The 25,618-nt window shown below is 39.2% G+C and overlaps 1 protein-coding gene across 1 annotated transcript in view; it reads right to left on the bottom strand.

The window, feature by feature from the left end:
• Positions 1 to 25,618, bottom strand: part of POLR3B (RNA polymerase III subunit B) — a 149,448-nt gene that overhangs the window by 43,232 nt on the left and 80,598 nt on the right. Inside the window, exons 14-20 of the mRNA XM_001365890.5 lie at positions 24,898 to 25,098; positions 24,276 to 24,438; positions 23,032 to 23,185; positions 20,944 to 21,018; positions 19,439 to 19,537; positions 8,614 to 8,741; positions 795 to 1,004 (exon numbers count right to left, since the gene is read on the bottom strand). Of these exons, the coding sequence (XP_001365927.1) occupies positions 795 to 1,004; positions 8,614 to 8,741; positions 19,439 to 19,537; positions 20,944 to 21,018; positions 23,032 to 23,185; positions 24,276 to 24,438; positions 24,898 to 25,098 (1,030 nt within the window). The remainder of the gene's footprint in view (positions 1 to 794; positions 1,005 to 8,613; positions 8,742 to 19,438; positions 19,538 to 20,943; positions 21,019 to 23,031; positions 23,186 to 24,275; positions 24,439 to 24,897; positions 25,099 to 25,618) is intronic.

The raw sequence follows: 25,618 nt of genomic DNA, 5'->3' as shown, positions 1-25,618 counted from the left end.
CTTATAAAAATTCAACTTTCTAAAAATTAAGAGAAAATAATTCCCTTATTATTATTGTGGTTACTGTTATCTTATTAAAAAAAGATACAGTATATTATTGGGATGATGGACAGAATAATATAGAATTTCCTTATTCAAATACCTGATCTTTTAAGTCCACACATAACTACTATACCACAGTCATGGGGTTTATGGTTGTAATTAAAAAGCCTGATTTTAAGACCAGTAATGGGAACATTGTTTTTCTCATCTCTCAGACATGGGTGGACCTGAGACTTCTCCTCTGATGTGTAAATATCAAAAGTTACTGTGGATATAAAGGAGTAAGGTTCTAATAACCACTGCTCTTAAAATCCATTATACCTAGCATAAACAGAAAACCTTAATCCTAAATAAGATTTGTGTTTAGGGAACAGAAAGTCAACCATTAGATGTCTGAATTTCAAACAGCTGATATATCAAATACACCCTGCATTCAACAACTATGGACTGATTGGCACCATTTTCCTAGCCTAGAAAAGACCCTTCTGTATAACCTGGCCATTTTGCATCCTGCAGAAAGCATTTTCACCTACATTATCTTGTTTATCCTGGGTAGGCAGGCTGCACCCTCATCTTACAGATTCAGAGTCAGGCATGCTAAGGCAGATCACCCAGTCTGGGAGATGGGCCTTCTGGCTCCTCATCCAAGACAATGTCCTGAAAAATTGAGTCTAGATGTTCCTGGCCAGTGTGTGTGCATCCAAACATGTTCCAAGCATATCCTGATGTCTCCTGATGCACCTGCTACTTACCTCTGTCCAAGGAGGCTTTGTTCAGGACTAAAGCATCTTCAATATCATAGCCACTGTAGCTCATCACAGCAACCGTAGCATTCTGCCCAGCTGGGAGTTTCTCAAATTCTATCAGCTCAATGGTTTTTGTTTTAACCATCGGTTTCTGTGGGTAAGCCAGCAAGTACATGAGAGTATCAATTCTGTTCCGTTGATTGTATCCAATGGTACCTTTATTTGATAATGGGGAACAAAAAAACACTCACTTTAGTGTCTGAAAGAACTGGGCACTGATAAGGAGAAATGATTAAAAACTCACTTCATGTATTCATTCCATAAACAACTTCATTCAAGTACCTTCTGTAAGCAAAAGTCTGTGCCAAGTGCTATATGATACATAGGGATGAATAAGATTTCATCCTTGCCCTCAAGAGAGGTAAAAAGTGGAATAAGAGTGAATTCAGGGAAGGAAAAGATCCCTTTAAGCCAGAGGGATTGGGGAAGGTGTCTGAAAAAGCTCACTGCAAAGAATAGAAAACTTTCACAAATATAAATGTCAAAATCAAGTCTACATTAAAAGCCAAGAAACCAAAATCAATCTTTAATTCAATGGATTTGTATAGTAAATATCTTAGGGAATTTGAGATTGGTAAAAAAATCTTTTAGATCATAGAAATTATACAATCAGGAGAGGGTAGAAGGATTATAATGGAGAAATATGTATTTCTTTCATAGAAAAGAGAGTTTAAACATATTCAATTTCAGCATTTGGAGATAGATAACAACAAGCAAACCAGTATGGAACACAGTACATTGTATCCTCTCCAAAGACAAACCCTGGGACTGTAGAGTCTCTCCTAAGCATGAAAAGCTTTAATATCCTTTCCCATCTTAGCTCTCAGTCCTTCCTACTGGTACTGGTGGTGGTCCCGGGAAAAGCATTAGTGAAGTCTGCTGGCCAATGAACCCCATCTTGACAACCACCTCTTTTCTTCTCCCCTCTGCAGGATTATCTGCCTGACTAAGTAAAAGCATTTTAAGTCCAAGGAGCTTACAGAAAGGAGCCTGAATTCTAGCCTAGACACACAATAAATATTCCAGGTAATCCATTACAGAGGAATTCAAGATATCAGGCTCCAGATGGTTCTAGATTAGGGTCTGAAGTATTAGATCCAGTCCTCCCGTGGCACTCCTCTGACCTCACCCTCCCTACCCCCACAAGGTTTTTGGTTCCAAAAGGCCAAGAAGAGAAGGCAGGTGTGATAAAAATAAAAAAAGAAATAATGATCAGTGCCTATGAACAGGAACCTCATTAGTGACCCAGCCCAGATTTAGAGACCCTACTATTTAATTTTATTTCCACAAACTAATGTTTGTAGACTGGTGAGAGACACTAAAGTGCATATGTACTGCTCCAACATGCAGAATTCTCCAAGTTCTTCCCACCTAGGAACTGGCTTAGTTATTAATGTTAGTTCTGATTCTGGAAGAAAACAACCCTAACTGAGGAAAATAAACGATTATCTTTGTAAAGACACCATCAGATCTTTGAAAGCTGCTCAGAATTCCATGGTGCTCCGCCCAACCACATGGATTTATTCCAGCACCTCTGGCTAAAGCTCTAAGGCTTGTCTGAAAACCAAGAGCCACCTGAGGCTTACAGAGTTTGCTCTATAAATCACCAATTAATGTATGTTGATATGGCATCACAAAGGGTGCGATCTAGTGTAGCACTGAAACCTTCATTGTGCAATAACAGAATTACTGCTGGGAGGCCTGTGGTAAAAGTTCACTGACAATAAGTGTGTCCTTTTATGTGGGATCACTGAAAATTTATGGGCAGATTTTACCTCCAATTGTGAGCCCTTCCCCAGCTTGAGACTAGGACGCAGGCAATGTCCCACCAGGCTGCCAAAAATATCTTCTGAAGCCCCAGAAGGGCATTACTAAGTGACAGGGAAACATAAATGGCTGAACAGCTAAACGAAGGCCACAGTGCCTGGATCTCACTATAAATTGTGTTCCCTCGCCTGGTCCGATCACGGGCTACAGTCACTACAAGAGACCATTGACCAAATCAAACACTAAAAAGAATTAAGACAAATGGTTTGTGCTATAATCTTATGGTAATTTTTCCATCCAAGTCTTTTAACTTGGGCAGCTTAAAAAATTGATTTAAGCATTTATTGAAAGTTAAAAAGAAGTTTATCAACATAATCTCTGTATCCCACTGATTCCATGTCAACAGTGCTGTGTTATAAAGGAACTTGAGGGTCTCCTTAAATACTTTGTTCTACACTTGTCTGTCCTAAGTCTCTCCCAAGCATTATCTAATTGTGTAAAAAATGTTCTTCTACAATTTTATAAGTGTTAAAAATGATTTAAAAATCAAGCCATCATTTCAATGGACAAGTTATTTCAAAATATCTATCATCCAAGAATTTATTATCAGAATGCACACAAGTCTATACAAGGATGATGTAATATATGGTTGACATGTACAGTAATAGATAAGAGAAAAGGGACATCATTATCTGGGCACATCATCACTGGAGTTCCTGAAATGTGGACAAAAGACCACCTTCTCCTCCCATCTCCCCTCCCCCAATTATTTACAAAAGTCTCAGGGTATTTACATGTGTAAAGGATACCACAGTAGAGAACTCCTAGCAGGGGCATGCCCAGCCTAGTCCAGCAGATACAGCATTGGACTAGGAATCAGGAAGAGCAGAGTTCAAATCCTACAGCAGACATTTGCTAGTTGTGTAATTTAGGGAAACTGAGTTAACCATTTAGTCTCAGTTTCCTCATCTTTAGAATGAGGATTAAAAATGATGCCTATGTGACCAGGCTGTTAAAGCGCAATAGAAATGCCAACCTTTAATGTAGCTCACAACCAGTCAATAGCATAAATAAATCTTGGGTTCAGTGACTTGCCTAGGATTACACACACAGCAAATGTCAGTTTTCCTGACCCTATATCCATGCATTAAGTCAATCTGTCTTGTGGAATTTAGCTGACACATGACTTCGTATGTATACCAGAAACATGCAATAAATGCCTACTGTATGTGGAACACTGAGCTGTATACTGGAAAGGATCAAGTTGGCAAAGCCCCAACCAGGCCCTTAGGGAATTCTCTCTGCTACAGGAGGTCTGAAGGGGAAGCACCTCACCATCAATGCTCATGGGACCCATTAGGAGGATTAAGAATAACCCCATTCAGAAGCAGAGGGGGTATCCAAGCAGGAGGAGGCAGAAGCAGCCCAGCACATTCACACTGAGAAGAAGGAGATGAAGTGCTGAGAAAACAGAAGCACTTTGCTACTCTCTCCAGAGCCCCAAATATTTGTAAGAAGAATGAGAACCACAGAACCCAAAAGGAAACTCAGGGTGGGCTACATCTGGGGAAAAAAAGGGCTCTAGCAGTCAGTCAATTGGTCTGTCTATGATGACAGGGTGCAGTGATGCCTATTCATCACTATAGCTAAGAGGCCTGCATCATCCCTTTAAACATTAAATAAAGTGGGCAGGAGAGGAAGCAGAAACCTGGTTTCCCTGCATAGCACTAGTCTTTGGCTGCCTCAGGGATCACATCCTTTCACTCCGCCTACTTGACTCTGTTCTCATCTATGGCATGACAAACTTAGCTCCCTGGACACTATGCTATACATGGCCTTCTCGGGGGAAGACAGCATCCCTCGTAACAGAGCGAGTAGGAAGTTAAACATGGTTGGCAAAACTAAAATGATCACACTGCTGGGGCAGGGTGAGACAGACAAAGTTCACCTCTGCTTGCCTCAATTTCTTCAACTGTTAAAGAATAATACCTACTTCACAGGGTTGATGTGAGCATCAAATGGGATAGATAACACATGTAAAGCATTTAGTAAAGTGCCTCACACAAAGAAGATGCTATACAAATGCTAGCCATTATTATTGTGGTTTTTTAAATAATCAGCTTTTGTTCATTTGTTTCATTGCAAAAAAAAAGGAAGGCTTTTTGACACCCCAAAACTTTGCAATAGCCTTTTTTTCCTAATGTGTATAGCAGCAAATTAGAAACAAATGTAGATGTTCATCTATGACAAAATCAATTGTGGCACATGAATGTAATGGAATATTATTGTGTCATGTTAAAGAACGGATATGAAGAACTTAGAGAAGCATGGGAAAATTCATCCAAACTGATTCAGACTAAAACAAATAGCACCAGGTTGAAACAATGAATAGAGAAAAAACCATCCCCACCACTGAACTCTGAAATTCTAATGACTGATCCCCATGTATTTTCTCTCCTCAATGTAGCAGAAAAAGACTGCACAGGTGAGAAATATCACACATACAGGGTGTCCCAAAGGCCTTGATGAAATCTTCAATTATTAAAACTTAAGACTTTAATAAGAATTGAGCTATAATGGCAGACTGCACTAATACTTTGGGGACCCCCTGTCCTATCAGACCCTGTAGATATAGTTATAATTAGCTGAATTGCTCCTCACCCCCCCCCCTCCCCACCCCACTCTCTTTTTAAATCTTTGATAAAAGAGATGATTCACTGGTGGGGAAAAGGAAGAGAGTGGATAGTATATGAATGTGGTGTTAAAAAAAAAGAGAGAAAAAAGCTTGTTGGTCATTTCCCTCTTACTTCAACTACCTCATCATCAATGTCTCAGAGTTTATTCTCTGCTTCTGACCAGTGATGGTCAGAGTTGGACTCTGAAATCTGGAGAGTCCAATTTTGGGAAGCACAGAAAGGGCTGGTACTAAGCAGTGGCCAGTGATTTCTCTGCAGAAACCCTGTGCACTCAACATTCAGTGAAACTAGGTCAAAGAGAGGCATTTGCCACATTTCAATGGCAGCAAGTGAGATCTTTTTTCCAAAAAATGACACTATCCAAAAAACTATAGCTATATTTATTCTATTGTTCACTGATTCTTCATTCCTATTCATTCAAATTGTAAATGGGATAGAAGGCAAATTTTCTCCACTAGTCACTCACAGAAATAACTACCTTAGTTCCAGCTTCAAAGGGAAGAGAGGAATCCCAAGTCCAGCCCCTTTGGCTGCCTGCTAGGTTGCTTCCTTCTGTCTCCCTGCTCTCCCAATCTTTCCAATTTTTAATTTTTGCAGCTAGCTACTATTTCAGTGTCCAACGTAAAATATGGCCATATCATGTGCCAACTTATAAAATGTAGCTTTAGCTCAGGGATTTTCTTTAGAGTCAGGTGTTTGGTAAGAACGAATAGAAACAAATGCTTTTTTTTTTTTTATTGCTAAAGATATTCAGTGGCTTTTGTCTTCCCAGCGTCAGCAGTAACGTCAGAGGAGTGTATCCAAGGAGCTAAATGTGCTGGACCCAGGGTCAATGCAGCTGAATACACCAACCTCAGAAAACACAGACAATGAATTGCAAATGACACTCAAAACAAAACCAGAAAAAAACCTTCACACAGCAAACTACAAAAGAACTCCACAGACACTGAATTGGCTTTCTGTACACAGTGATCCTGCTTAGCTGTGTGCGGTAACTAGCCCAGAGTCCACATACTACTCAGAGCCACAAAACAAAGCCTGGGGGGTGGGGGAAGGAGAAAACTGTAAGGATATAAATGTTGTTTCTTTACAGTCTCTTCTTTAATTTTTTTTTAAAGGAACCTCTAGGTAGAGGATGTCTGTCCCTCCCTGCCCCGCCCCTTGCGTGACATTTTCTCAGATGTGGTCTGAAAGAGTGGAATCAGTGATGAGGTGATTCTTCCCTACTTAATTCTGCAGGAGGTCCCTCACAAAAGGTGTATTGTTTGGGGCAGGATTCACATCCCAGAACAAAATGGTTTGGTAAACCCGACAGAAAGGATAGTCCTTTCATGACACATAGGGCTCACTACTGTATATTTCAACTTGTTAGCAAGTCAGAAACACAAAACGGGAAACCAGCCTCATTGCTGCTGAAGGATGAATGGGAAAGGCGAAATTGATGAGCTGCTATTGAGTTTTTCCCTTTGGGAATTATTGTGAATTGACGGGGCATTACATCATTCAGGTAAATGACAGCAAGGCTGCAGCATGCTGGGGATACTGAACAGGAGAAAATCCAGGATAGAATCTGAGATGCCTTTCTTGTAAGCCCCACTCAATTACAGCTCTAAGAAATGGAGAAATTAATCTCCCTGTTGTTCCCCAAAGGTGATGTCACTAATTCCCCATACCACTCACTTTTCTTTCCAAGGGAGTCCCCATCAATTATATTTTAAAGTAAAAGGCCAAAGAATCCCATGCTCCCTTAGCAGAAATACTTCTGTAGAAGGCCTGTGATTTCTGTATCATTGTGGGCATTTTCCCCATGCCTAATCATCTTCATGGGCTGTGGGCAAAAATTCCACCACCTGACGATGGCCAGCTTTCTGGTAGTGAGCCTTTTTTTTTTTTAAACCAAGCCCAGCTGGTCCTTGAAAGAAAACTCAAAGCTTTGGCAGTCAAATAGGATGGAAACACTTGTGTTCAATAGCAGAGCCCTCAATGACTCAGAGTCAGAAAAAAACCCAGGATTCACCTCTGTACTATGAAGAGACTTGAGAGCAGAACATGAGCAGGGGACAGCAGACATGCATAAGCAACAGGGACCGTTTCTCAGAACGTCAGTGATCTAAAAGCATGCCACGCCGAGAAACTCCCCAGGGAAGACATTTGAGGTTGAGTGAAAAGTCCAAGCTGAGCTTGGGCTTCTTTTTGTTCCGGCAGAATGGTGGTGATGGTGGTGGTGGCCCTCCACAAACCTCAGGATTCAGAGCAGTGGAGGAGGGCCCTTATATATCTGCCAGTCCCGGAAGCCTCGAGAGCACGACACCCTTACCCAGGGCCATAAGGATGTTAAGGGCAGAACCAGGATTTAAACGCAAGGTCTTCTGACACCAAATCTAATACTCATCCTGCCACACTACTGGCCACTTCCCTCCTGTCAGGCCAGTTCTTGCTCAGCTCAAAGAGGCCAAAGGAGGCAGGTGATACTGTGTGTTACACATGAGAAAATGGGACAGTGACAAAAAAAAAGGCTTCTTCACTTCCTTTTCACAAGTAAATAATCAAATTTTGATAATTATCTAGGTGTCCCATTGTCCATAAAGTTAGAGCAAAACAGGAAACTTACTCCCTTCAGTCAACATGAGCACATGGTAAAGGTGTCACTAAGTGTCACTAAATGCAATACTTGGGTCTGTGGCACCATCTATGACTCAATCAACAAGCATTATTACGCTTCCGATAAAGTCCAGTCCCAACCACCCACCACAATCCCTTTTGCCTGTCCATGTCTTTACTTCTTCCTGTTTCTTCTCTTCCTTTTGAAGCAGCTCAGTGGATAGAGCCTGGGATCAGACAACCTGTCAGAGATACTTACTAACTGGGTGATCCTGGGCAAGTCATTTAACCTCCATCTACCTCAATCTCCTCAACTATAAAGGAGGGAAAATATCAATACCTCCCTTCCGGGGTTGCTGTGAGGATCAACTGAGAAAATACTGATTAAAAAGTTCAGAACATCTGTTAAGAGCTGGCACACAGTAAGTGTTTTACAGCTGCCCATTTCTTTCCTCTTTTTCCCTTTATTACTCTTCTTCTCTTTCTTCCTTTATTCTGTTTTTCTTGCTTATTCTTTAGTATGCCAATGGAACCCCTATTGCTTAGCCCTATAGACAGCCCCAAGGATGCAAGAGATTACTGTTTCGGCAGGTATGGCAAATTATAATCCTAGCAAAACAACAAGAAATGACAAAGATTTTTTAAAATGGCATTTGAAATTATTTTACTAACATTCCCAAGATCCAAAATGAAAAGCTTACCCATGGCTTGTTTCCCCATAGCACACTGGTAAGTATTCCTGGGGGATTGATTATGGTGAGGGTATGGAATAAGTCCAGCACATACACCAAGAAGTGTGAAAGGTTCAATCTCCAAGTGGGTGGTATCTCTAAAAATAAGTAAATAAATGAACAAATAAACAAATGTGCAAATGAATTTTTAAAAAAGAGTACTTAAGACAACCAAATACTATTGTGGTCTTCCATTTGGTTAAATGAATCTGGTTAATAATGTAGAAAAAGTGTCAGTAATGTTTATAATAATCACTCATAACATGAACACTAGAAGGAATCTAGTTCTAATAATCTAGTTCTAATCATGTTCTAATTTTTAGTAAAAGTTTTACTTCAACTTCAAATGATAAAATAAACATGCCAACCTTCTCTTCAAAAGTCATCAGAATGACAGAATGGTTGAAGAGGCCTCAAAGGCCACATGGTCCAACTACAACCTCCTAAGCAGGAGTCTCTTTTAATTTATCAGGAGGACAGTCTTTGAGCCCACTACCACTTTTGGAAGTCCTATATCATGCCAAGAATTAGGATGAGAAGGGGCAGCTGGGTGGCTCAGTGGATTGAGAGCCAGGCCTAGAGATGGGAGGTCCTAGGTTCAAATCTGGCCTCAGCCACTTCCCAGTTGTGTGACCCTGGGCAAGTCACTTGACCCCCATTGCCTAGCCCTTACCACTCTTCTGCCTTGGAGCCAATACACAGTATTGACTCCAAGACGGAAGGTAAGGGTTTAAAAAAATTTTTTTTAATTAAAAAAATAAAGAATTAGGATGAGAAGGATAATGTCAACTCCAAAATGATGTTGATACATTTACTTTTTAAATCATATTTTATGCATTTACAATAAAATGAGAACACCAATTCCTTCATAGATGCTTTTTCTGTCATTACATTAGAAAAATTAAATTTCTCCTTTCAGAAATATATAGAAATAAGAAAACATAACTTGACTTTGCTTCTCTCTATCATTTAAAAGCTCTAGGAACTCAGTTTCCCAAAATCTGTACCCATTGGATTCCTCCATCATTATAATAGTCCCATTCCAGATCTCTCTCTCTTTTCCTCCCTTCTTATGTTTTTTTTTGGGGGGGGCCTCCTGTTGGGTATTGTCTTCTTCCTCCATTAGACTGTTAACTCCTTGAGTGCAAAGAATGTCTTTTTTTTTTCTTGTTTGTATCCCCAGTGCCTGGTAAGTACTATGTTCTATGATACTGCCAAAATGATATTAGCCTTGAACTAAACTCAAAGGGCAAATCAGAAGTTTAAGATGAAACAGAAAGAAATTAGTTTTCCACTTACTAGATTTCACCAAGGTAGACTTATCAAGCTCATATCCTAGTCTGAACTTCCTATTCTTCTCCAAGTGCTTCTAAAGGTATTGATTTTTATTTGTGATCCACAGCAAGAAGGCAGAATCCTACATCCTTGTGACAATTAATTAAGCAGGATTAACTTTTCAGTTTTCCAAGTAGCTCTAGCTTGTAGTTTAGGAAAGGTCTTTACTCAATGTGGCACAACTGGAATTTCTGGCATAACTCAAGCAGGAAAAATAAAATAAACCAATAAATTAAATTTTAATTCTAAAAGATGAAGTGCTAGGAGGTAGTCACACGGCAGCCTTCTTTTTCCATAGGGAATGCTGGTTTTTATTGAAGTCGGGTGGCCTATTTTAAAATGAAGCCCTCTTAAAGTCACATTTATAGCCTGAGTCAGAATGGTATTTGTTTGAAATGCACCCCCCTCCCACTCTCTGTTTAAATACCAACAAATGAAATTCAGCAGTTAACATTCCTCATGGGAAGAAAGGGCAAAGGATCCTTTTCAGCTGTAGAAAACAGGACAGGTTAGAAAAAAATGAGAAAGGGAGCCCCAGAGGACAACCCCATTATTCTCAGGGTTTCTTCCATAAAAACACTAACTAGACTGTATGTTTGTATATAACACCTGTTAAGGCCTTAATGAAATACATTGGATTTTGCTTTCATAAAGAAAGGAAGCAGAATACTCTTTAAACAAACGAAAAAAGTGATTGACTTTTTTTTCCCCACTTGAGCAGGAGTGAGAACAAAGCCTTACCACAGGCCGCACATCTAAAAAATGTTTCCAAAGGATCCTAATAATACTGGACAAGATTAAATGGAATTAAAGACATTTTCCCAAGTACTCTGACAGTGTGGCTCCCTAGTGTCATTTAAGTTACTTCTCTCTTAGGTCCAGTTCATGTCAATGCCACAATCTGCAAAATTTGTATCTTTAAATGAGTGACGTCAAGAAAGTGTGATGGACTCAGAGAGTCCGCCTCTAAGTGGGCCTTGGCTACTCCCCAGCTGGATGACTGTGGGTATGCCACTCTACTCTGCCTACAGGAGCTGCAGAAGCCTCTTAAGCTCAGCCTGGGGAGGCATAAGAAACAACCTCTTCTTTAGCCTTTCAACACAGTAAACTTTCTTGGACATGGGTTATTCACATGCAATTGATGAAACTGTAAATCAGACCAACAAGTCTAGAAAATAATTTGGAACTGTACTCGAAAAGCCCCCAAGTGACCCTTACCCAACCATCCCACTCCACAGAGTAGATCTCAGAGGAGGCCACAGAAAGAGAGAAGGAATGGACCCATAGGTGTCAAATAAGTGAGTGCGCACTATCTAAGGGATGGTTGAGGGCAGTGCAATAGCACTACCCCATAAGAAACAACCATAAATATAAAGACTTCAGGGCAACTCGCTTGAATTTTGATGCTAACCAGAATTGGAAAATAGCATCTACAATACCATAAGAAATGTAAAGGAAAACAACATGGAGGATATAAATATCTGTATCAGCAGAGCCGTCACTCATGACTTCAGACCCTGAAAAACATTTCTTACTGCTGATTCTTTTTTTTTTAACCCTTACCTTCCACCTTAGAATTAATACTGTGTATGGGTTCCAAGGCAGAAGAGAGGTAAGGGCTAGGCAATGGGAGTTAAGTGATTTGCTCAGGATCACCCAACTAGGAAGTATCTGAGATCACATTTGAACCCAGGACCTCCTGTCTTGAACCCAGGAACACCTGTCTGTAGGTCTGGCTCTCTTTCCAAAGAGATACTTAGCTGCCCTTGGGATCTTTATGCTTGACAGAGAATGGAGGATTAGAATTGGACCTATGTGTTCATTCTTGACCAATGAATTAATTTGCTTAGCTATACTTCTTTGTTACAAGGGAGGGTTCTATTTAGGGGTATGAAAAGTCCTTGGGAAATAATGATTCTAAAAGAGCAAAAATAAAACATGATGTTTGAAAGAGTTGCCTAGACTCTCAAGGTCTCAATTTCCTTATTTGTAAAAATGGGCCTAATAATACTTTAGTTGGCTATCTCATAGGGTTATTGCAAACAAATCACTTTGAAATTTTAAGGTGAATTATCATTTAGTAGCATATAATACACAAATAATAAACCATCAAGTGACAATATGTACAGGGAATTCCATTTAAAGGCACAGCAAAAGTATCAGACTTTTGGCCATTGGATAAGTCACTTAACTCTCTCCTGGGAAGCTGAATCAGTGGGAAACCATAAAAATGTTTGAAACATAGGACACAGATGAATAATTCTAGCACATGCTAACTGCCTAGCTTCAAGGTCCATTCAACATGTTTGCAGATTTGCCAAAAATGAATCTTGAGGAAGACACGAATCCATAACAATCCATGGTCCTAGTGTCTAGCAGTGAACCCAGTTGCAAAAAACTCTTTCTCTTTTTTTAAAGCCTCACCTTCCATCTTAGAATCAAAACTACATATTGCTTACAAGGAAGAAGAGTGGTAATCAAGGTTAAGGGATTTGCCCAGGGTCTCACAGCTAGGAAGTGTCCAAGGCCAGATTTGAACCTAGGACCTCTCATTGCCACGTCTGAAGCTCCATCTGCTGAGCCACCCAACTGTTCCAAAAAGCTCTTGAATGAAGAAAGAGCTCCTACTCTGTATGCAGATTATTCCAGTGCAAACCATGGTGAGCCAACAGCCTCAGAAAGTCTGTGCAACTGCTTTTGGCCACTTGGCTTTTGGGAAGCAAATACCTCTGAGTTCAGAAAAGCTTTTCTCATCTGCTGCTGGTACCGTGACAACAAATTATATAGGAATTACTGTATCATATTTCTAGGAGATAATGACACAGGGAACACAGAAGCTCCCTAAAAACATTATCACACCAGAAGAGGCACTGTGGGTGTGGTACATTATTCCTAGATTTTAAATAGAAACAATAAGTTATTCCCTACTCTGACTTTATAAGTTGGGGATCACTGCATCAACTAGAGGGATTCAAAGGATCAGCATTAGAAACCTCTCTCTAAGTTCTTTTTTCAAGGTCTAGACATCAGATCAAATTCTGGCACCAATCAAGAGATCGGGGAGAGGAGGAAGCCATTCTTATTTTAAAATATAATAACATTTTAATTAATTATATTACATGTATATGTAATATAACTAATTAAATATTATTTTTATTATATTATATATTATAACAATATAGAATATATTATTATAATGACATATTTTAAAATAAAATAAAAATAAATGGGAGGATAATTAAAGAGGATTGAATATATGATTAAGCACTTATTATATGCTTCAGGCACTGTAGATACAAATACAAATGAAGTAGGGGCCCACCCTCCAAAAACTGACATTCTAATTGGGAAAAAACTATATATAAAGAGAAGTTACCAAGGGGGGGGGGGATGCATAGAGGAGGCATAGTATGGAGAGAGGAGGCAGGGACTGCTCACTCATCTGTATTTGCATACAGAGATTACAATTATAACAGATTAAAATCAATACCAAAATAGGACACAGTTGAAAAGAAGAGACCGAGTACAATGAACAACTTTAACATGATCTAATCAAACAAGCTTATTGATGCCCCAAAATGGAATACCAAAAAAGGTAAAAGATACTGATTTTGATGATCACTATTTACAAAAAGGAAGCAAGAGCTCAGAACATGTCACACAGAGAAAAACCCCTGATCTCTTTGCCAAACAGAAAGAAAAAGTGGCCAACAGAAGACAAACACTTGAAAAACATTGCAAAGGAGGACAGCTAGGTGGCTCAATGGATAGAGCAATAGGTCTGGAGATGGAAGGTCCTGGGTTCAAATCTGTCCTCAGACACTTTCCAGCTCCTTACTGTTCTTTTGTCTTGGAACTAATACTTACTACTGATTCTTTTTTTTTTTTAAACCCTTACCTTCCGTCTTGGAGTCAATACTGTGTATTGGCTCCAAGGCAGAAGAGTGGTAAGGGCTAGGCAATGGGGGTCAAGTGACTTGCCGAGGGTCACACAGCTGGGAAGTGGCTGAGGCCAGATTTGAACCTAGGACCTCCCGTCTCTAGGTCTAGTTCTCAATCCACTGAGCTACCCAGCTGCCCCTACTACTGATTCTAAAACAGAATTTTTTTTATACTTTTATTCAAAGATATTTTCCCAATTATATGTAATAATTTTCAACATGTATTCTGAAATTATAAGATCCAAATTGTTCCCCTCCCTTTCTCCTCCTCCCCCCTCGGAAATGGTAAGCAATCTGAACTGAGTTACACATGTATTATCATACATACTTACTTACACATTGAACAGTGTTGAAAGAGAATATTCATATAAAACCAAAACCCCAGAATAAAACTGTAAATAAACTAATGTGAAAGATAGTATGCTTTGATCTGCATCTGGCTCCAATAGTTCTTCCTCTGGAAGTGGAGAGCATTCTTTGTCATAAGTCCTTCAGACTTGTCCTAGATCCCTGCATTGCTGAGAGCAGCCAAGCCTTCCACTGTTGATCACTGTACATTGTTGTTGGTGTACAATGTCCTCCTAGTTCTGCTTGTTTCACTCTGCATCAGTTCATGGAGGTCTTTCCAGCTCTTTCTGAAATCATCCTGTTCATCATTTCTTACAGCACAATAGTATTCCATCACCATCATATACCATAATTTATTCAGCCTTTCCCCAATTGATAGACATCCCCTCTATTTCCAATTCTTTACCTCCACAAAAAGGGCTGCTATAAATACTTTTGTACAAGTAGGTCCTTTCCTCCCTTTTTAAAACTCTCTTTGGGTTATAAATCTAGAAGTGGTATTACTGACTCAAAGGATAGTGATAGTTTTAGAGTCCTTTGGGCATAATTCCAAATTGCCCTCAAGAATGGCTGAGTCAGTTCATAATTCCATCAACAATGCATTAGTGTCCCAATTTTGCCACATCCCCTCCAACATGTATCACTTTCCTTTACTTCCATATTTGCCAATCTGATAGGTATGAGGTGATACCCCAAAGCTGTTTTAATTTGTATTTCTTTAATCAAGAGGGATTTAGAACATTTTTTCATATGATCACTGATGGCTTTGATTCCTTCAACTAAAAATTGCTTGTTCTTATCCTTTGATGATTTGTTAATTAGGAAATGACTTATAATGTTATAAATTTGACTTTGTTCTCTAAAGATTTGAGAAATTAGACCTTTATCAGAGAAATTTGTTATAAAAATTTCTCCCTGTTTGTTGTTTCCCTTCTAATCTTCATTACATTGGTTTTGTTGATACAAAAGCCTTTTAATTTAGTATAATCAGGTAATACATGTACAACCCAGACTGAATTGCTTGTCAACTCCAGGGGTGGGGGGGGAGGAAGAAGGAAGGGAGACAACATGAATCTTATAATTTTGAAAAACTTATGTGTAAGTTTTTATTTAAAAATAAAATAAAGATTAAAAAATTAGTATAATCAAAATCATTCATTTTATATCTTATAATGCTCTCTATCTCTTGTTTGATCACAAATTCTTTCCTGTTCCATAGATGTGCCAGGTAAGCTATTCAGATTTTTTTTCTGATGTAGTTTTGGTATCACTCTTTATATTTAAATCATACACCCATGTTGAACTTATCTTGGTATAAAGTGTGAGATATTGATCTATACCTAGTTTCTGCCATACCATTTTCCAGTTTTCCTAGCAGTTTTGGTTCAATAGTGAGCTCTTATCCCCAAAACTTGGGCCTTTGGGTTTAGCAAACACACTAAGTTGCTAGGATCATTTACCCCTATATATTGTATATCTAATCTATTCCATTCTATTCTTAAATAAAGATGAAGGTAAGGGTTTTAAAAGAAAATTACAGACAATGATGTTGGAAACCATCTTTAAAAATAGGAGGGGGAAGGCGGAATCAGCAGAAAGATTGAAGTGAGACCCAACAAAGTCATACATCATGAAGAACATTTAAAAAAAAGTGGAAAGACAAAGAGATACTAACAGTACAGACAGGTTAGTGTTTCTAAATCCATTTTGAAAGTCATCAACAGTGAGACATTATATTTGGCCTCTAACACCCCAGTTTTCAATATCCAAAGAAATCTATATTAGATGGAACATAATCTTAAAAGCAATGAAGAATCATCTTGCCAAATATCTGAAGTTGAGGGTAGGAGGAGGAAAGATTCCAATAAAATGGAAACAATTATGGGTGATATTACAAAAAAAAGTGACTGCAAGGACAGAATGATTTCTAATCCTCATGTTGTCTTTCTTTTTGTTATAAATGCTTTATAATGAGGACATATCCCTGATGGAAATATGAAGAAGAGCAAGGCCTTTGCATCTTCAATATTCCATGAAAGATTGTGAGTTGTACAAGATACAGGATTGTATTGGGTTGCTTTCCCATTAGAAAAATACTATACAATTTGGATCCATGCTTAAAGGACTCTAAAACTGTGCATACCCTTTGAGCCAACAATATTATTATTAGATCTATATCCCAAAGGGGTCCAAAAAAAGGGGGAAATAACCAATGTATACAAAAATATCTATAGCTCTTTTTTTTGTAGTAGCAAGAATTAGAAATTAAGGGAATGCACATCAACTGGGGAATGGCTGAACAAGTACTGGTATTTGATAGTCATGGAATACTGTTGTGTTGTAAGAAATGATGAGCAGGATGATTTTTTTTTTAAACTGGAAAGAATTACATGAACTAAAAAGTGAAATGAGCAGAACCAGAAATACATGGCACATAGTGACAGCAATGTTTTTTGAACAACTGGGAATGGCATAGTTATTCTCAGCAATGCAGTGATCCAAGATGATCCCAGAGATTCTTGATGAAAAACGCCATCTGCAAAATTATCCTACACAGTATAAAATATTTAGGAATCTATTTGCCAAGACAAACACAGGAATTACATGAACACAACTACAAAACACTTTCCACACAATTAAAACTAGATCTAAACAACTGGAAAAACATTAATTGCTCACGGATAGGACGAACTAACATAATAAAAATGACAATCCTACCCAAACTAATTTACTTATTCAGTGCCATACCTATCAAACTACCAAAAAATTTTTTTACTAAATTAGAAAAAATCATAATAAAGTTCATTTGGAAGAACAAAAGATCAAGAATATCAAGGGAAATAATGAAAAAAAAGTGAAGGATGGAGGCCTAGTAGTACCAGATCTTAAACTGTACTATAAAGCATTGGTCATCAAAACAAAATGGTATAGGCTAAGAGACAGAAGGGAGGATCAATGTAATAAACTTGGGGTAAATTACCTCAGCAAGATAGTATACAATAAACCCAAAGATCCTAGTTTTTGGGACAAAAACCCACTATTTGAAACAAAAAATGCTGGGGAAATTGGAATACAATATGGGAGAGATTAGGTTTAGATCAACATTTCACACTCTATACCAAGATAAATTCAGAATGGGTGAATGATAAATATAAAGAAGGAAACTATAAGTAAATTAGGGGAGCATAGAATAGTATACCTGTCAGATGTAGGGGAAAGAAAAGATTTTAGGACCATGCAAAGAATAGAGAATATTACAAAATGTAAAATGAATAATTTTGATTACATTAAATTTAAAAGTTTTTGTACAAACAAAACCAATGAAACTAAAATTAGAAGGGAAGCAACAAATTGGGGAAAAAAACTTTATAACAAAAACCTCTGACAAAGGTCTGAATCAAATTTATAAGGAGCTAAATCAACTATACAAAAAATCAAGCCATTCCCCAGTTGATAAGTGGGCAAGGTACATGAATAGGCAATTTTCAGATAAAGAAATCAAAACTAACAATAAGCACATGAAAAAGTGTTCTAAATCTCTTAAAGTAAGGGAAATGCAAAGCAAAACAACTCTGAAGTACCATCTTATTCCTGCAGATTGACTAACATGACAGCAAAGGAAAGTAATAAATGTTGGAAGGGGATGTGGCAAAATTGGGACACTAATGCATTGCTGGTGGAGTTGTGAATTAATCCAACCATTCTGGAAGGCAATTTGGAACTATGCACAAAGGGCTTTAAAAGACTGACTGCACTTTGAACCAGCCATAGCCCTGCTGCATTTGTATCCCAAAGAGATAATAAGGAAAAAGACTTATACAAAAATATTTATAGCTGCACTCTTTGTAGTGGCAAAATGCCCTTTGATTTGTGAACAGCTGAACAAATTGTGGTACATGTTAGTGATAGAATACTATTGAGCTAAAAGGAACAATGAACTGGAGGAATTCCATGTGAACTGGAATGACCTCCAGGAATTGATGCAGAGTGAAAGGAGCAGAACCAGGAGAACACTGTACACAGAGACAGATACACTGTGGCACAATTGAATGTAATGGACTTCTCTACTAGCAGCAATGCAATGCTCCAGGACAATTCTGAGGGACTTATGAGAAAGATGCTATCCACATCCAGAGAAAGAACTGTGGGAGTAGAAACATAGAGGAAAAACAACTACTTGATCACATGGATCATTGGGGATATGATTGGGGATGTAGAATCTAAACAATCACCCTAGTACAAATATTAATAATATGGAAATGGGTTTTAATCACGTGGAATTGCTTGTTGGTTACAGGGGGGGAGTGGGGGGGTGGGAGAAGGGCGGTGAGGGAGGGAAAGAACATGAATCATGTAACCATGGAAAAATATTCTAAATCAATTAAATAAATAAACTTAATTTTTAAAAATGTCATCTGCTAACCAAGAACTCATATGGTTCTGAATGCAGACTGAAACATACTATATTTCATTTTCTTTCTACTTTTTTCATTTGAGACCTCTTCCACAAAATGACTAATATGGAAAAAACATTTTACCTGATCACACAAGTAAAATCTAGATCAAGTTGCTTACTGTCTCAGGGAGGAGGGAGGAGTGGAAGAGACTCAAGGAGGGACAGAAGAAGGGAGATAATTTGGATGTCAAAACTTAAAAAAAATGTTAAAAATTGTTTTTATGTATAATTGGGGAAGAAATAAAAAATCATTTAAAAAATTAGAATTGAGAAAAAAAAAAGAAAAATGCTACAATATGGTATTGTCTCAACCAGAGATGAAAACACTGGGGAAAATGCTGAGCACTGGTCACATAGAAAGTAAGAAGCTAAAAAAACTAACTTGGCACCTAAAATATAAAAATAGCCAAAAAGAAGCTTTCCAGAACACAGGTAGATCATCCCTCCAACCCACCCCCACCTTGTGAGTAACTTATGGGAGGATACGGGGAAGAGTCACACAAAATGGAAGACCCTGGTGGGCCACCATCTACAGTCATAGAGGGATATCCCATATGGATGAAACCACGGATCCACTTAAGAATTTCACATGAAATAGCAGCCTCTACATGTTTCTTCCCAAATGGATAAGGGGAAAACAAAGTTTCAATTAACCAAGAGGAAGGAAGATTCTAAATAAATTAGCTTTTTGTTTGTTGGTAAGGATGTTACTTACTTGTTAATTGTATGTTCATACAATGCAATGTTACAATCATTTTCTTCATTCACATCCAAATACTCAACCAGGCTCTCATGTAGAAAATCTTCAAAATTTCTGAAAATGCATCAGAGATGTGCTAAAGCATATCAAAATATTCATTTTTAAGCACCAGATAATTGAAAATAAGTTTTCTTACAAGGCAAACTTTTAAAACCACACAAATATGAAACTTAACAACAAATTTGTTATATTTATAAAATACAGCATTATAATTTTTCCTCTTTAAATTTTAAATTGCAGTGAGTGATATGAGCTTTACATATCAATGTTTCAATTTAATCATCACTTTTTCTTAATCACAAGAAAGAACAGGAGGCTCTGGCTATTCCAGACACATCCACAAGGAGTCCACAACATGAGCTCTTCTTTCCCCCAATCTTATTCCTCTCTCTCTTTCTATTAATGGAATTGCTACTCTCCCAGTTATCTAGATATGTAATCTGGTTCACCTTGATCTTCTCTCTAATTCATATTCTTGTGAACTGCCAAATGCTAGTTATTTGACTTGTGAACTAAGCCTTGCTTCCTGGAATTCCATCCATTCCATCCATACTGTGGCCACCCCAACTCAGGGTCTCAAGTTCTCTCACCAAAGCTACCATAATTTCTTATTCCTTGTTCCAGTATATTATCTCCATCCTTCATGTTCTTGGTCAGGGCCTCCTCCTATGGCATTTATCTGATTCCATCACTCCTCTACTTGGAAAGGCTCCAAGGGAACAGCTGGACAAGGGGAAGAGGTGGGTTCAAATATGGTCTCAGACACTTCCTAACTGGATGAGTCACTTAACCCTAATTACCTAGCCCTTACCTTTCTTCTGCTTTGGAAACAATACACAGTGTTGATTCTAAAGACAGAAAGTAAGAGCTTAAAATTAAAAAAAAAAAAAAAGAAAGGCTTGGAGATTTTCACTGCCTGACTCCTTGAATCCTGGCATTCAAGGCCCTCTAGAATCTAACTCCACTCTTCCTGTCTGGCCTTTTGTTTGTCCAGGCAGGAGAAAGTAGCACTGGGAGAACCAAGGGAGAAGGATGTAGAAGGTTAAATGTCATGTCATGTGCAAGGGAGAATCCCCCCCAAGATATTCCCAGTGCCCAGGGGTTGCCACAATCTGCAGAGGGGAGTGGCAACTCTTTGGATGTTTACTCCCCACCAGGATGTTGAAAGGAGGTGGCCATAGAAAGGAGGCTGAGGTTTCTGGAACCAAGGGGGTCAATATGCTGGGGGTGGGGGGAGTGGAGGAGGCAGGTAGATGCAACAAATACAGAAGAACTCAGAGGTTCCTGTGGCTTCTGGACTGTTGGATCCCTGCTCTTCCCTAGTAGCACAAAGAATGCCTTCAGCAGCAGCGCTGCTTGAGATCATTGCCAGTGATAAAAAGGGCTAAAATAGCATTGGGTTATTTTTTTTTAAAGGAAGAAGGGACCCTCCTCCCCTTTCTTCTAGGCCTCTTTCTTACCTATATCCCTGGGCCAGCTCATCCATGTGCTTTTCTGTAACAGCAGGCTTTTGCTTCTTCACAATTATGTATGGCCTAACGTAGAAAATGAGAGATTAGAGGAACAGGCTACAAGAACTGACAAATAAGGTAACTAGCATGTAGAGGAGAACTGTTCACATACATACACGTGTGCACCCATTGGATGCACACAATAAAACCTTTTTTAAACATGTGTTGAGGGGGCAGCTGGGTAGCTCAGTGGATTGAGAACCAAGCCTAGAGATGGGAGGTCCTGGGTTCAAATCTGGCCTCAGACACTTCCCAGCTGGGTGACCCTGGGCAAGTCACTTGACCCCCATTGCCTAGCCCTTACCACTCTTCTGCCGTGGAGCCAATACACAGTATTGACTCCAAGACGGAAGGTAAGGGTTTTAATTAAAAAATAATAATAATAAATAAATAAATAAACATGTGTTGACTGCAGTTTTTACTGAAACATCCAGCCCTAAGTAAGCCATGAAGTTCAGATCGCTGATAGTCTCTTCATTTATGGCTATATAAGAAAAAAAACTGGACTTTTCTTCAGCTTCTAATTTTCTCCAAATTGTCCAACCCTTCCTCTCAATCCCACACTTGGCATACAGGCAAACATGCCATACATGGCTCATGAAGCCCTTTAACCCAGCAGAGTTCAAATGGAAGTTCTCAAATGTTACAGTGTCTCGGTTTAAGAAAATGTCATGGGGAGCATACTGAACTCTCCCAGCTGTGGCTCCCACGGGGAATGGTTCTGAGTGTGAGGGGGACGGTGTTTTGGTTGTGCTTTTCCAGTTGCCTAACAGGCCCAATGTATAAGAAGGGCCTAGGCGACAGGGCCCGTTGGATTAACCTATAACTGTCAGTGTTGACTTGCCTCTGAGGATTCTGCCACTACAGGGAAACCGTCCCACAAAGGAAGGCATGTGAGATCGAAACGTCAAGGGCTGTTGCTATTTGGACAAGCAGCTCTTACAGAGAGTGCAACCAACACTACAAGATACTTGTGCATTCTGCCCTGGGGCCCAAAGAACCATCTGGGCACTAATGAGCACTTTTGGAGCTGCACAATCACAAAGGGAGAAACAAGTTGCTGAAAATGAGTTGGGTGAGCTTTCCAGGGAAATCCACAGGACTCTGAAATCTTGCCTCTTCGGTCTGGGTAAGGATGTCCAGGAAGACTCTAGTTATCGCTCCCCAAGGATGCAGCTCAGCCTGGGTTGGGAGATCACACTGGGCTACAGAGGGAGGACATGCAATCAGGCCCTCCTTTCTGTGATTCCCTTCCTTCTCTGCGTAAGAACTAGCTCCTGGTTTTCTAAGAGACATCTGGGAAGATGGGGACCAGAGGGTAGCACGTAAATCCTCGAAGGTAAGAGGAACTTCCAGCCAGCCTTATCTGCTCCTTCATGCTTCCTTGAAAGGCATCATAGCAGAGCAGATAAAGCATGAGACCTGGAGTACAGAAGACCTGAGTTCAAATCCAGCCTTAGACACTCACTAGCTGTGTGACTCTGGCAAGTCATTTAACCTCTGTCCACCTTAGTTTCCTCAATCTGTAAAAAGAAAGTAATAATAGTAGTACCTACTCCCTCTCTCTACAGTGGTTGTGGGGATCCAATAAGATAACATAATATTTGCAAAGTGCTTTGCCAACCTCAAAAAAAACATGTAAATGCTTGCTATTATTATTATTACATTTATCATTAATGTTAATATTAAAAGAGGGGGGAAAATAACAATAATTCAACCTTATATGGGACTGGAAAGTTTGCAAAGTGATATACATATATTATTTTTGGCAATTCTTCAAGGTCACCCAGTAGGAAGTGTCAAAGCAGAATTTGAACTCGAATCTTCCTGAGTTTTGGCCCTCTATCCATTGAGACAGCTGGCTAGGGTACTCTCAAAGGGTCTAAAGAAATTCGGCTGCAGGAGAACAAAGAAAGGCTGGAAGAGATCCAACAACATCCTGAGTTGGGGGAATAAATATACAAGGGAAATCTTGGTACCCAGGTCTCTATCCCAAGAAAGAACAAGGATTTTTAAGTCTGTTATAACCACACATACCTGCACAACCTTCCCCCATCAGATGAAATGTAGACGCATCTATCAGTGAGGTTTGTTGAGATTGAGACAAATTCATTGATGTAACCAGCTCGGCGCATAAGTCGAAATGTATTCACTAGTTTCTTATGATCTCGAATGACACCCAGAATGTTGCCTAAACACAATTGGTTACAGTACTTAAAAGCAGAAATATCTCCTTAAATTAATCCAAAAAGGCTCTTTTCTAAAATATGAATTTTAAGCAAAAATGAAAACCATTTAAAAACCCCGTTCTTAGATCCTCCATAACCTTCTTTTGTTTAGCTAATGAAAGAAGTCACTCTCTAAATTAAAGATTAGTGATAGTACCTCTCCCCTTTACTACAGAAAAGGACAATGGATATAAGATACTGCAAATAATATCAGGTTTGACAGATATATTCATTGGTTTTACTGAACTTTTTTTTTTCCTTTTAAAATCTGTTATAAGGAAAAGCTTGTCAAATAGAGGAAAAGGAAGGGATATATTTGGAAATGAATGTGACTACTGAAACAAAAATATAAATAATCAAATCAAATCAACAGAATTTATAACTTATAAAATTAATACTCTAGCCTCCAAGTACAAATTAAAATACATCATAAATGTTGCTAAAAAGATAATATATTAAAATACAGACTTTTGTTACCTACAAATGCTTTAGCTATGTCAACAACCTATGCAGACTAATCATAAATTTTCCACATAAACACTGGGATTTTTGACCTATACCACTGCATTGATTTACCATCCTTTTACTGCCACACTCAACAGCTGTTTATCTGCTGAGGGAAGTTCTTCCAAGCACCTCGTTGGTCTTGGCATCAGTGGCCACTAAGAACCAGAGTGGGGAGGACTGAGTGTATGGGATGACTTATTTTTAAAAATTTAATTACAGGGGGCAGCTGGGTAGTTCAGTGGACTGAGAGCCAGACCTAGAGATGGGAGGTCCTGGGTTCAAATCTGGCCTCAGACCCTTCCCAGCTGGGTGACCCTGGGCAAGTCACTTGACCCCCATTGCCTAGCCCTTACCGCTCTTTTGCCTTGGAGCCAATACACAATATTGACTCTAATACAGAAGGTAAGGGTTTAAAAAAAAAATTAATTACAAAGTCAATTTGTACCCTAAAAATTACAGTATTATCTGCTTGTCAAATACTGTGATGGTAGTAATCTATCCTGTACAACTGATCATTTAATAGTCAAAACATGTTAGTATACCAACCATTGAGGAAGACAAGGAACACATTTGGGTAAGATAGCTCTTCTCCACAGAGGAGGTTAACGTCCTCTACTCCCAGGTTACTGGCCAGTTTAACAATGGGCCCATCTTCCATGTCAGTTGTAATATGTGTCATCAGAGCCAGGTTTTTAACCAGACCACAAGCCTAAAAAACAAAGAGAGAGATGTAGTTCTTGAGAATGTACCTGAATGTTTTTGACTACCAACTGATGTATCTTAACTACAAAAGATACTGCTTCTAAATCTAAATCAAAACAGTATTTAAAAGAAGGAGAAAAAAAAGTTAACAAAAATGTGGGAAACTTAAATACATAGAAGTCTCCTCAAGACTCAGTTTCCCTCTAAACTTTCTCCTCATCCCCACCCCACCAGTTTTTCCTTTTGTGGGTTCCTACTCATTTTGTTGTTCCAATCATATTACTTTTTCGACATGTGAGTCTTCTTTAAACAAGAATTGTCTTGTGCCCATATCTGAGCTCCATTACCACTGGCCCTAGCATAGTACCGGCCATACAGCAAGTGCTTCATAAAAGAGAGGGGTCAAGCACTGCCCAGCAGAGTGTTAGGGAGAGTGAGCAGTTCTAAGATTCTGTCAGTTCCTTACCTCCCCTTCAGGAGTGTCAGAGGGACAGAGCATTCCCCACTGAGATGGCTGGAGGGACCGAGGACCGCTCACTTTCCTGGTCTTCTCAAACTGTGATGAGATTCTTGTCATCATGCCCAGAGCAGATATATAGGAGAGGCGAGAGAGCACCTGGGTCACTCCCTGACGGTCCATCTTGAATCTCTTTAGGGACCAATTTCCCTAAAAGAGGGAAAAGCAGTTGAGATGCTAGAGCTGTGCTTGGCTAGCTTGGTTCTTTGCTTTCTCCACTGGAGAAGCTGAGGAGAGAGACAGTCTTGATGACCCTAGACTGGCTTGCTTTACATGGGCTCTACGCCACTGAGAACAACTGAAATTCTAAAAGCCTCACTCAATTCCAATGCACTAATAATAAAATGAGTTCCTGGAGATGATTTATGGCATTATTCTCCGCATACAATGGGTCCACAAGGAATGACAGGCTAGCAGAGTTGCAAAGACTTGTTGGTCCTTGAATCTAGTCCTTTCCCAAAGTATTACCCTCTGGATCACAGAACTGAGCACAAAGCTGGTAGTTCATGCTGGGGCTGGGGGGAATCTTCTGACAATCCTCCCACCTCAGACCCACTGGTCCAACCCAGCTTTCATTGGTTGGACATGGTGACTCTTCTGTTTAACTGACAGTTCCTTCCTCTAATTCCCACCCTTTGGTGCCAGTTCTGCTGGTCGGGGCCATACAGAA

This window comes from Monodelphis domestica, chromosome 5, assembly GCF_027887165.1.
Source record: "Monodelphis domestica isolate mMonDom1 chromosome 5, mMonDom1.pri, whole genome shotgun sequence".
Taxonomy (NCBI): domain Eukaryota; kingdom Metazoa; phylum Chordata; class Mammalia; order Didelphimorphia; family Didelphidae; genus Monodelphis; species Monodelphis domestica.
The sequence above is the reverse complement of the archived record's forward strand: the minus strand, read 5'-3'. Positions and strand labels throughout refer to the sequence as shown.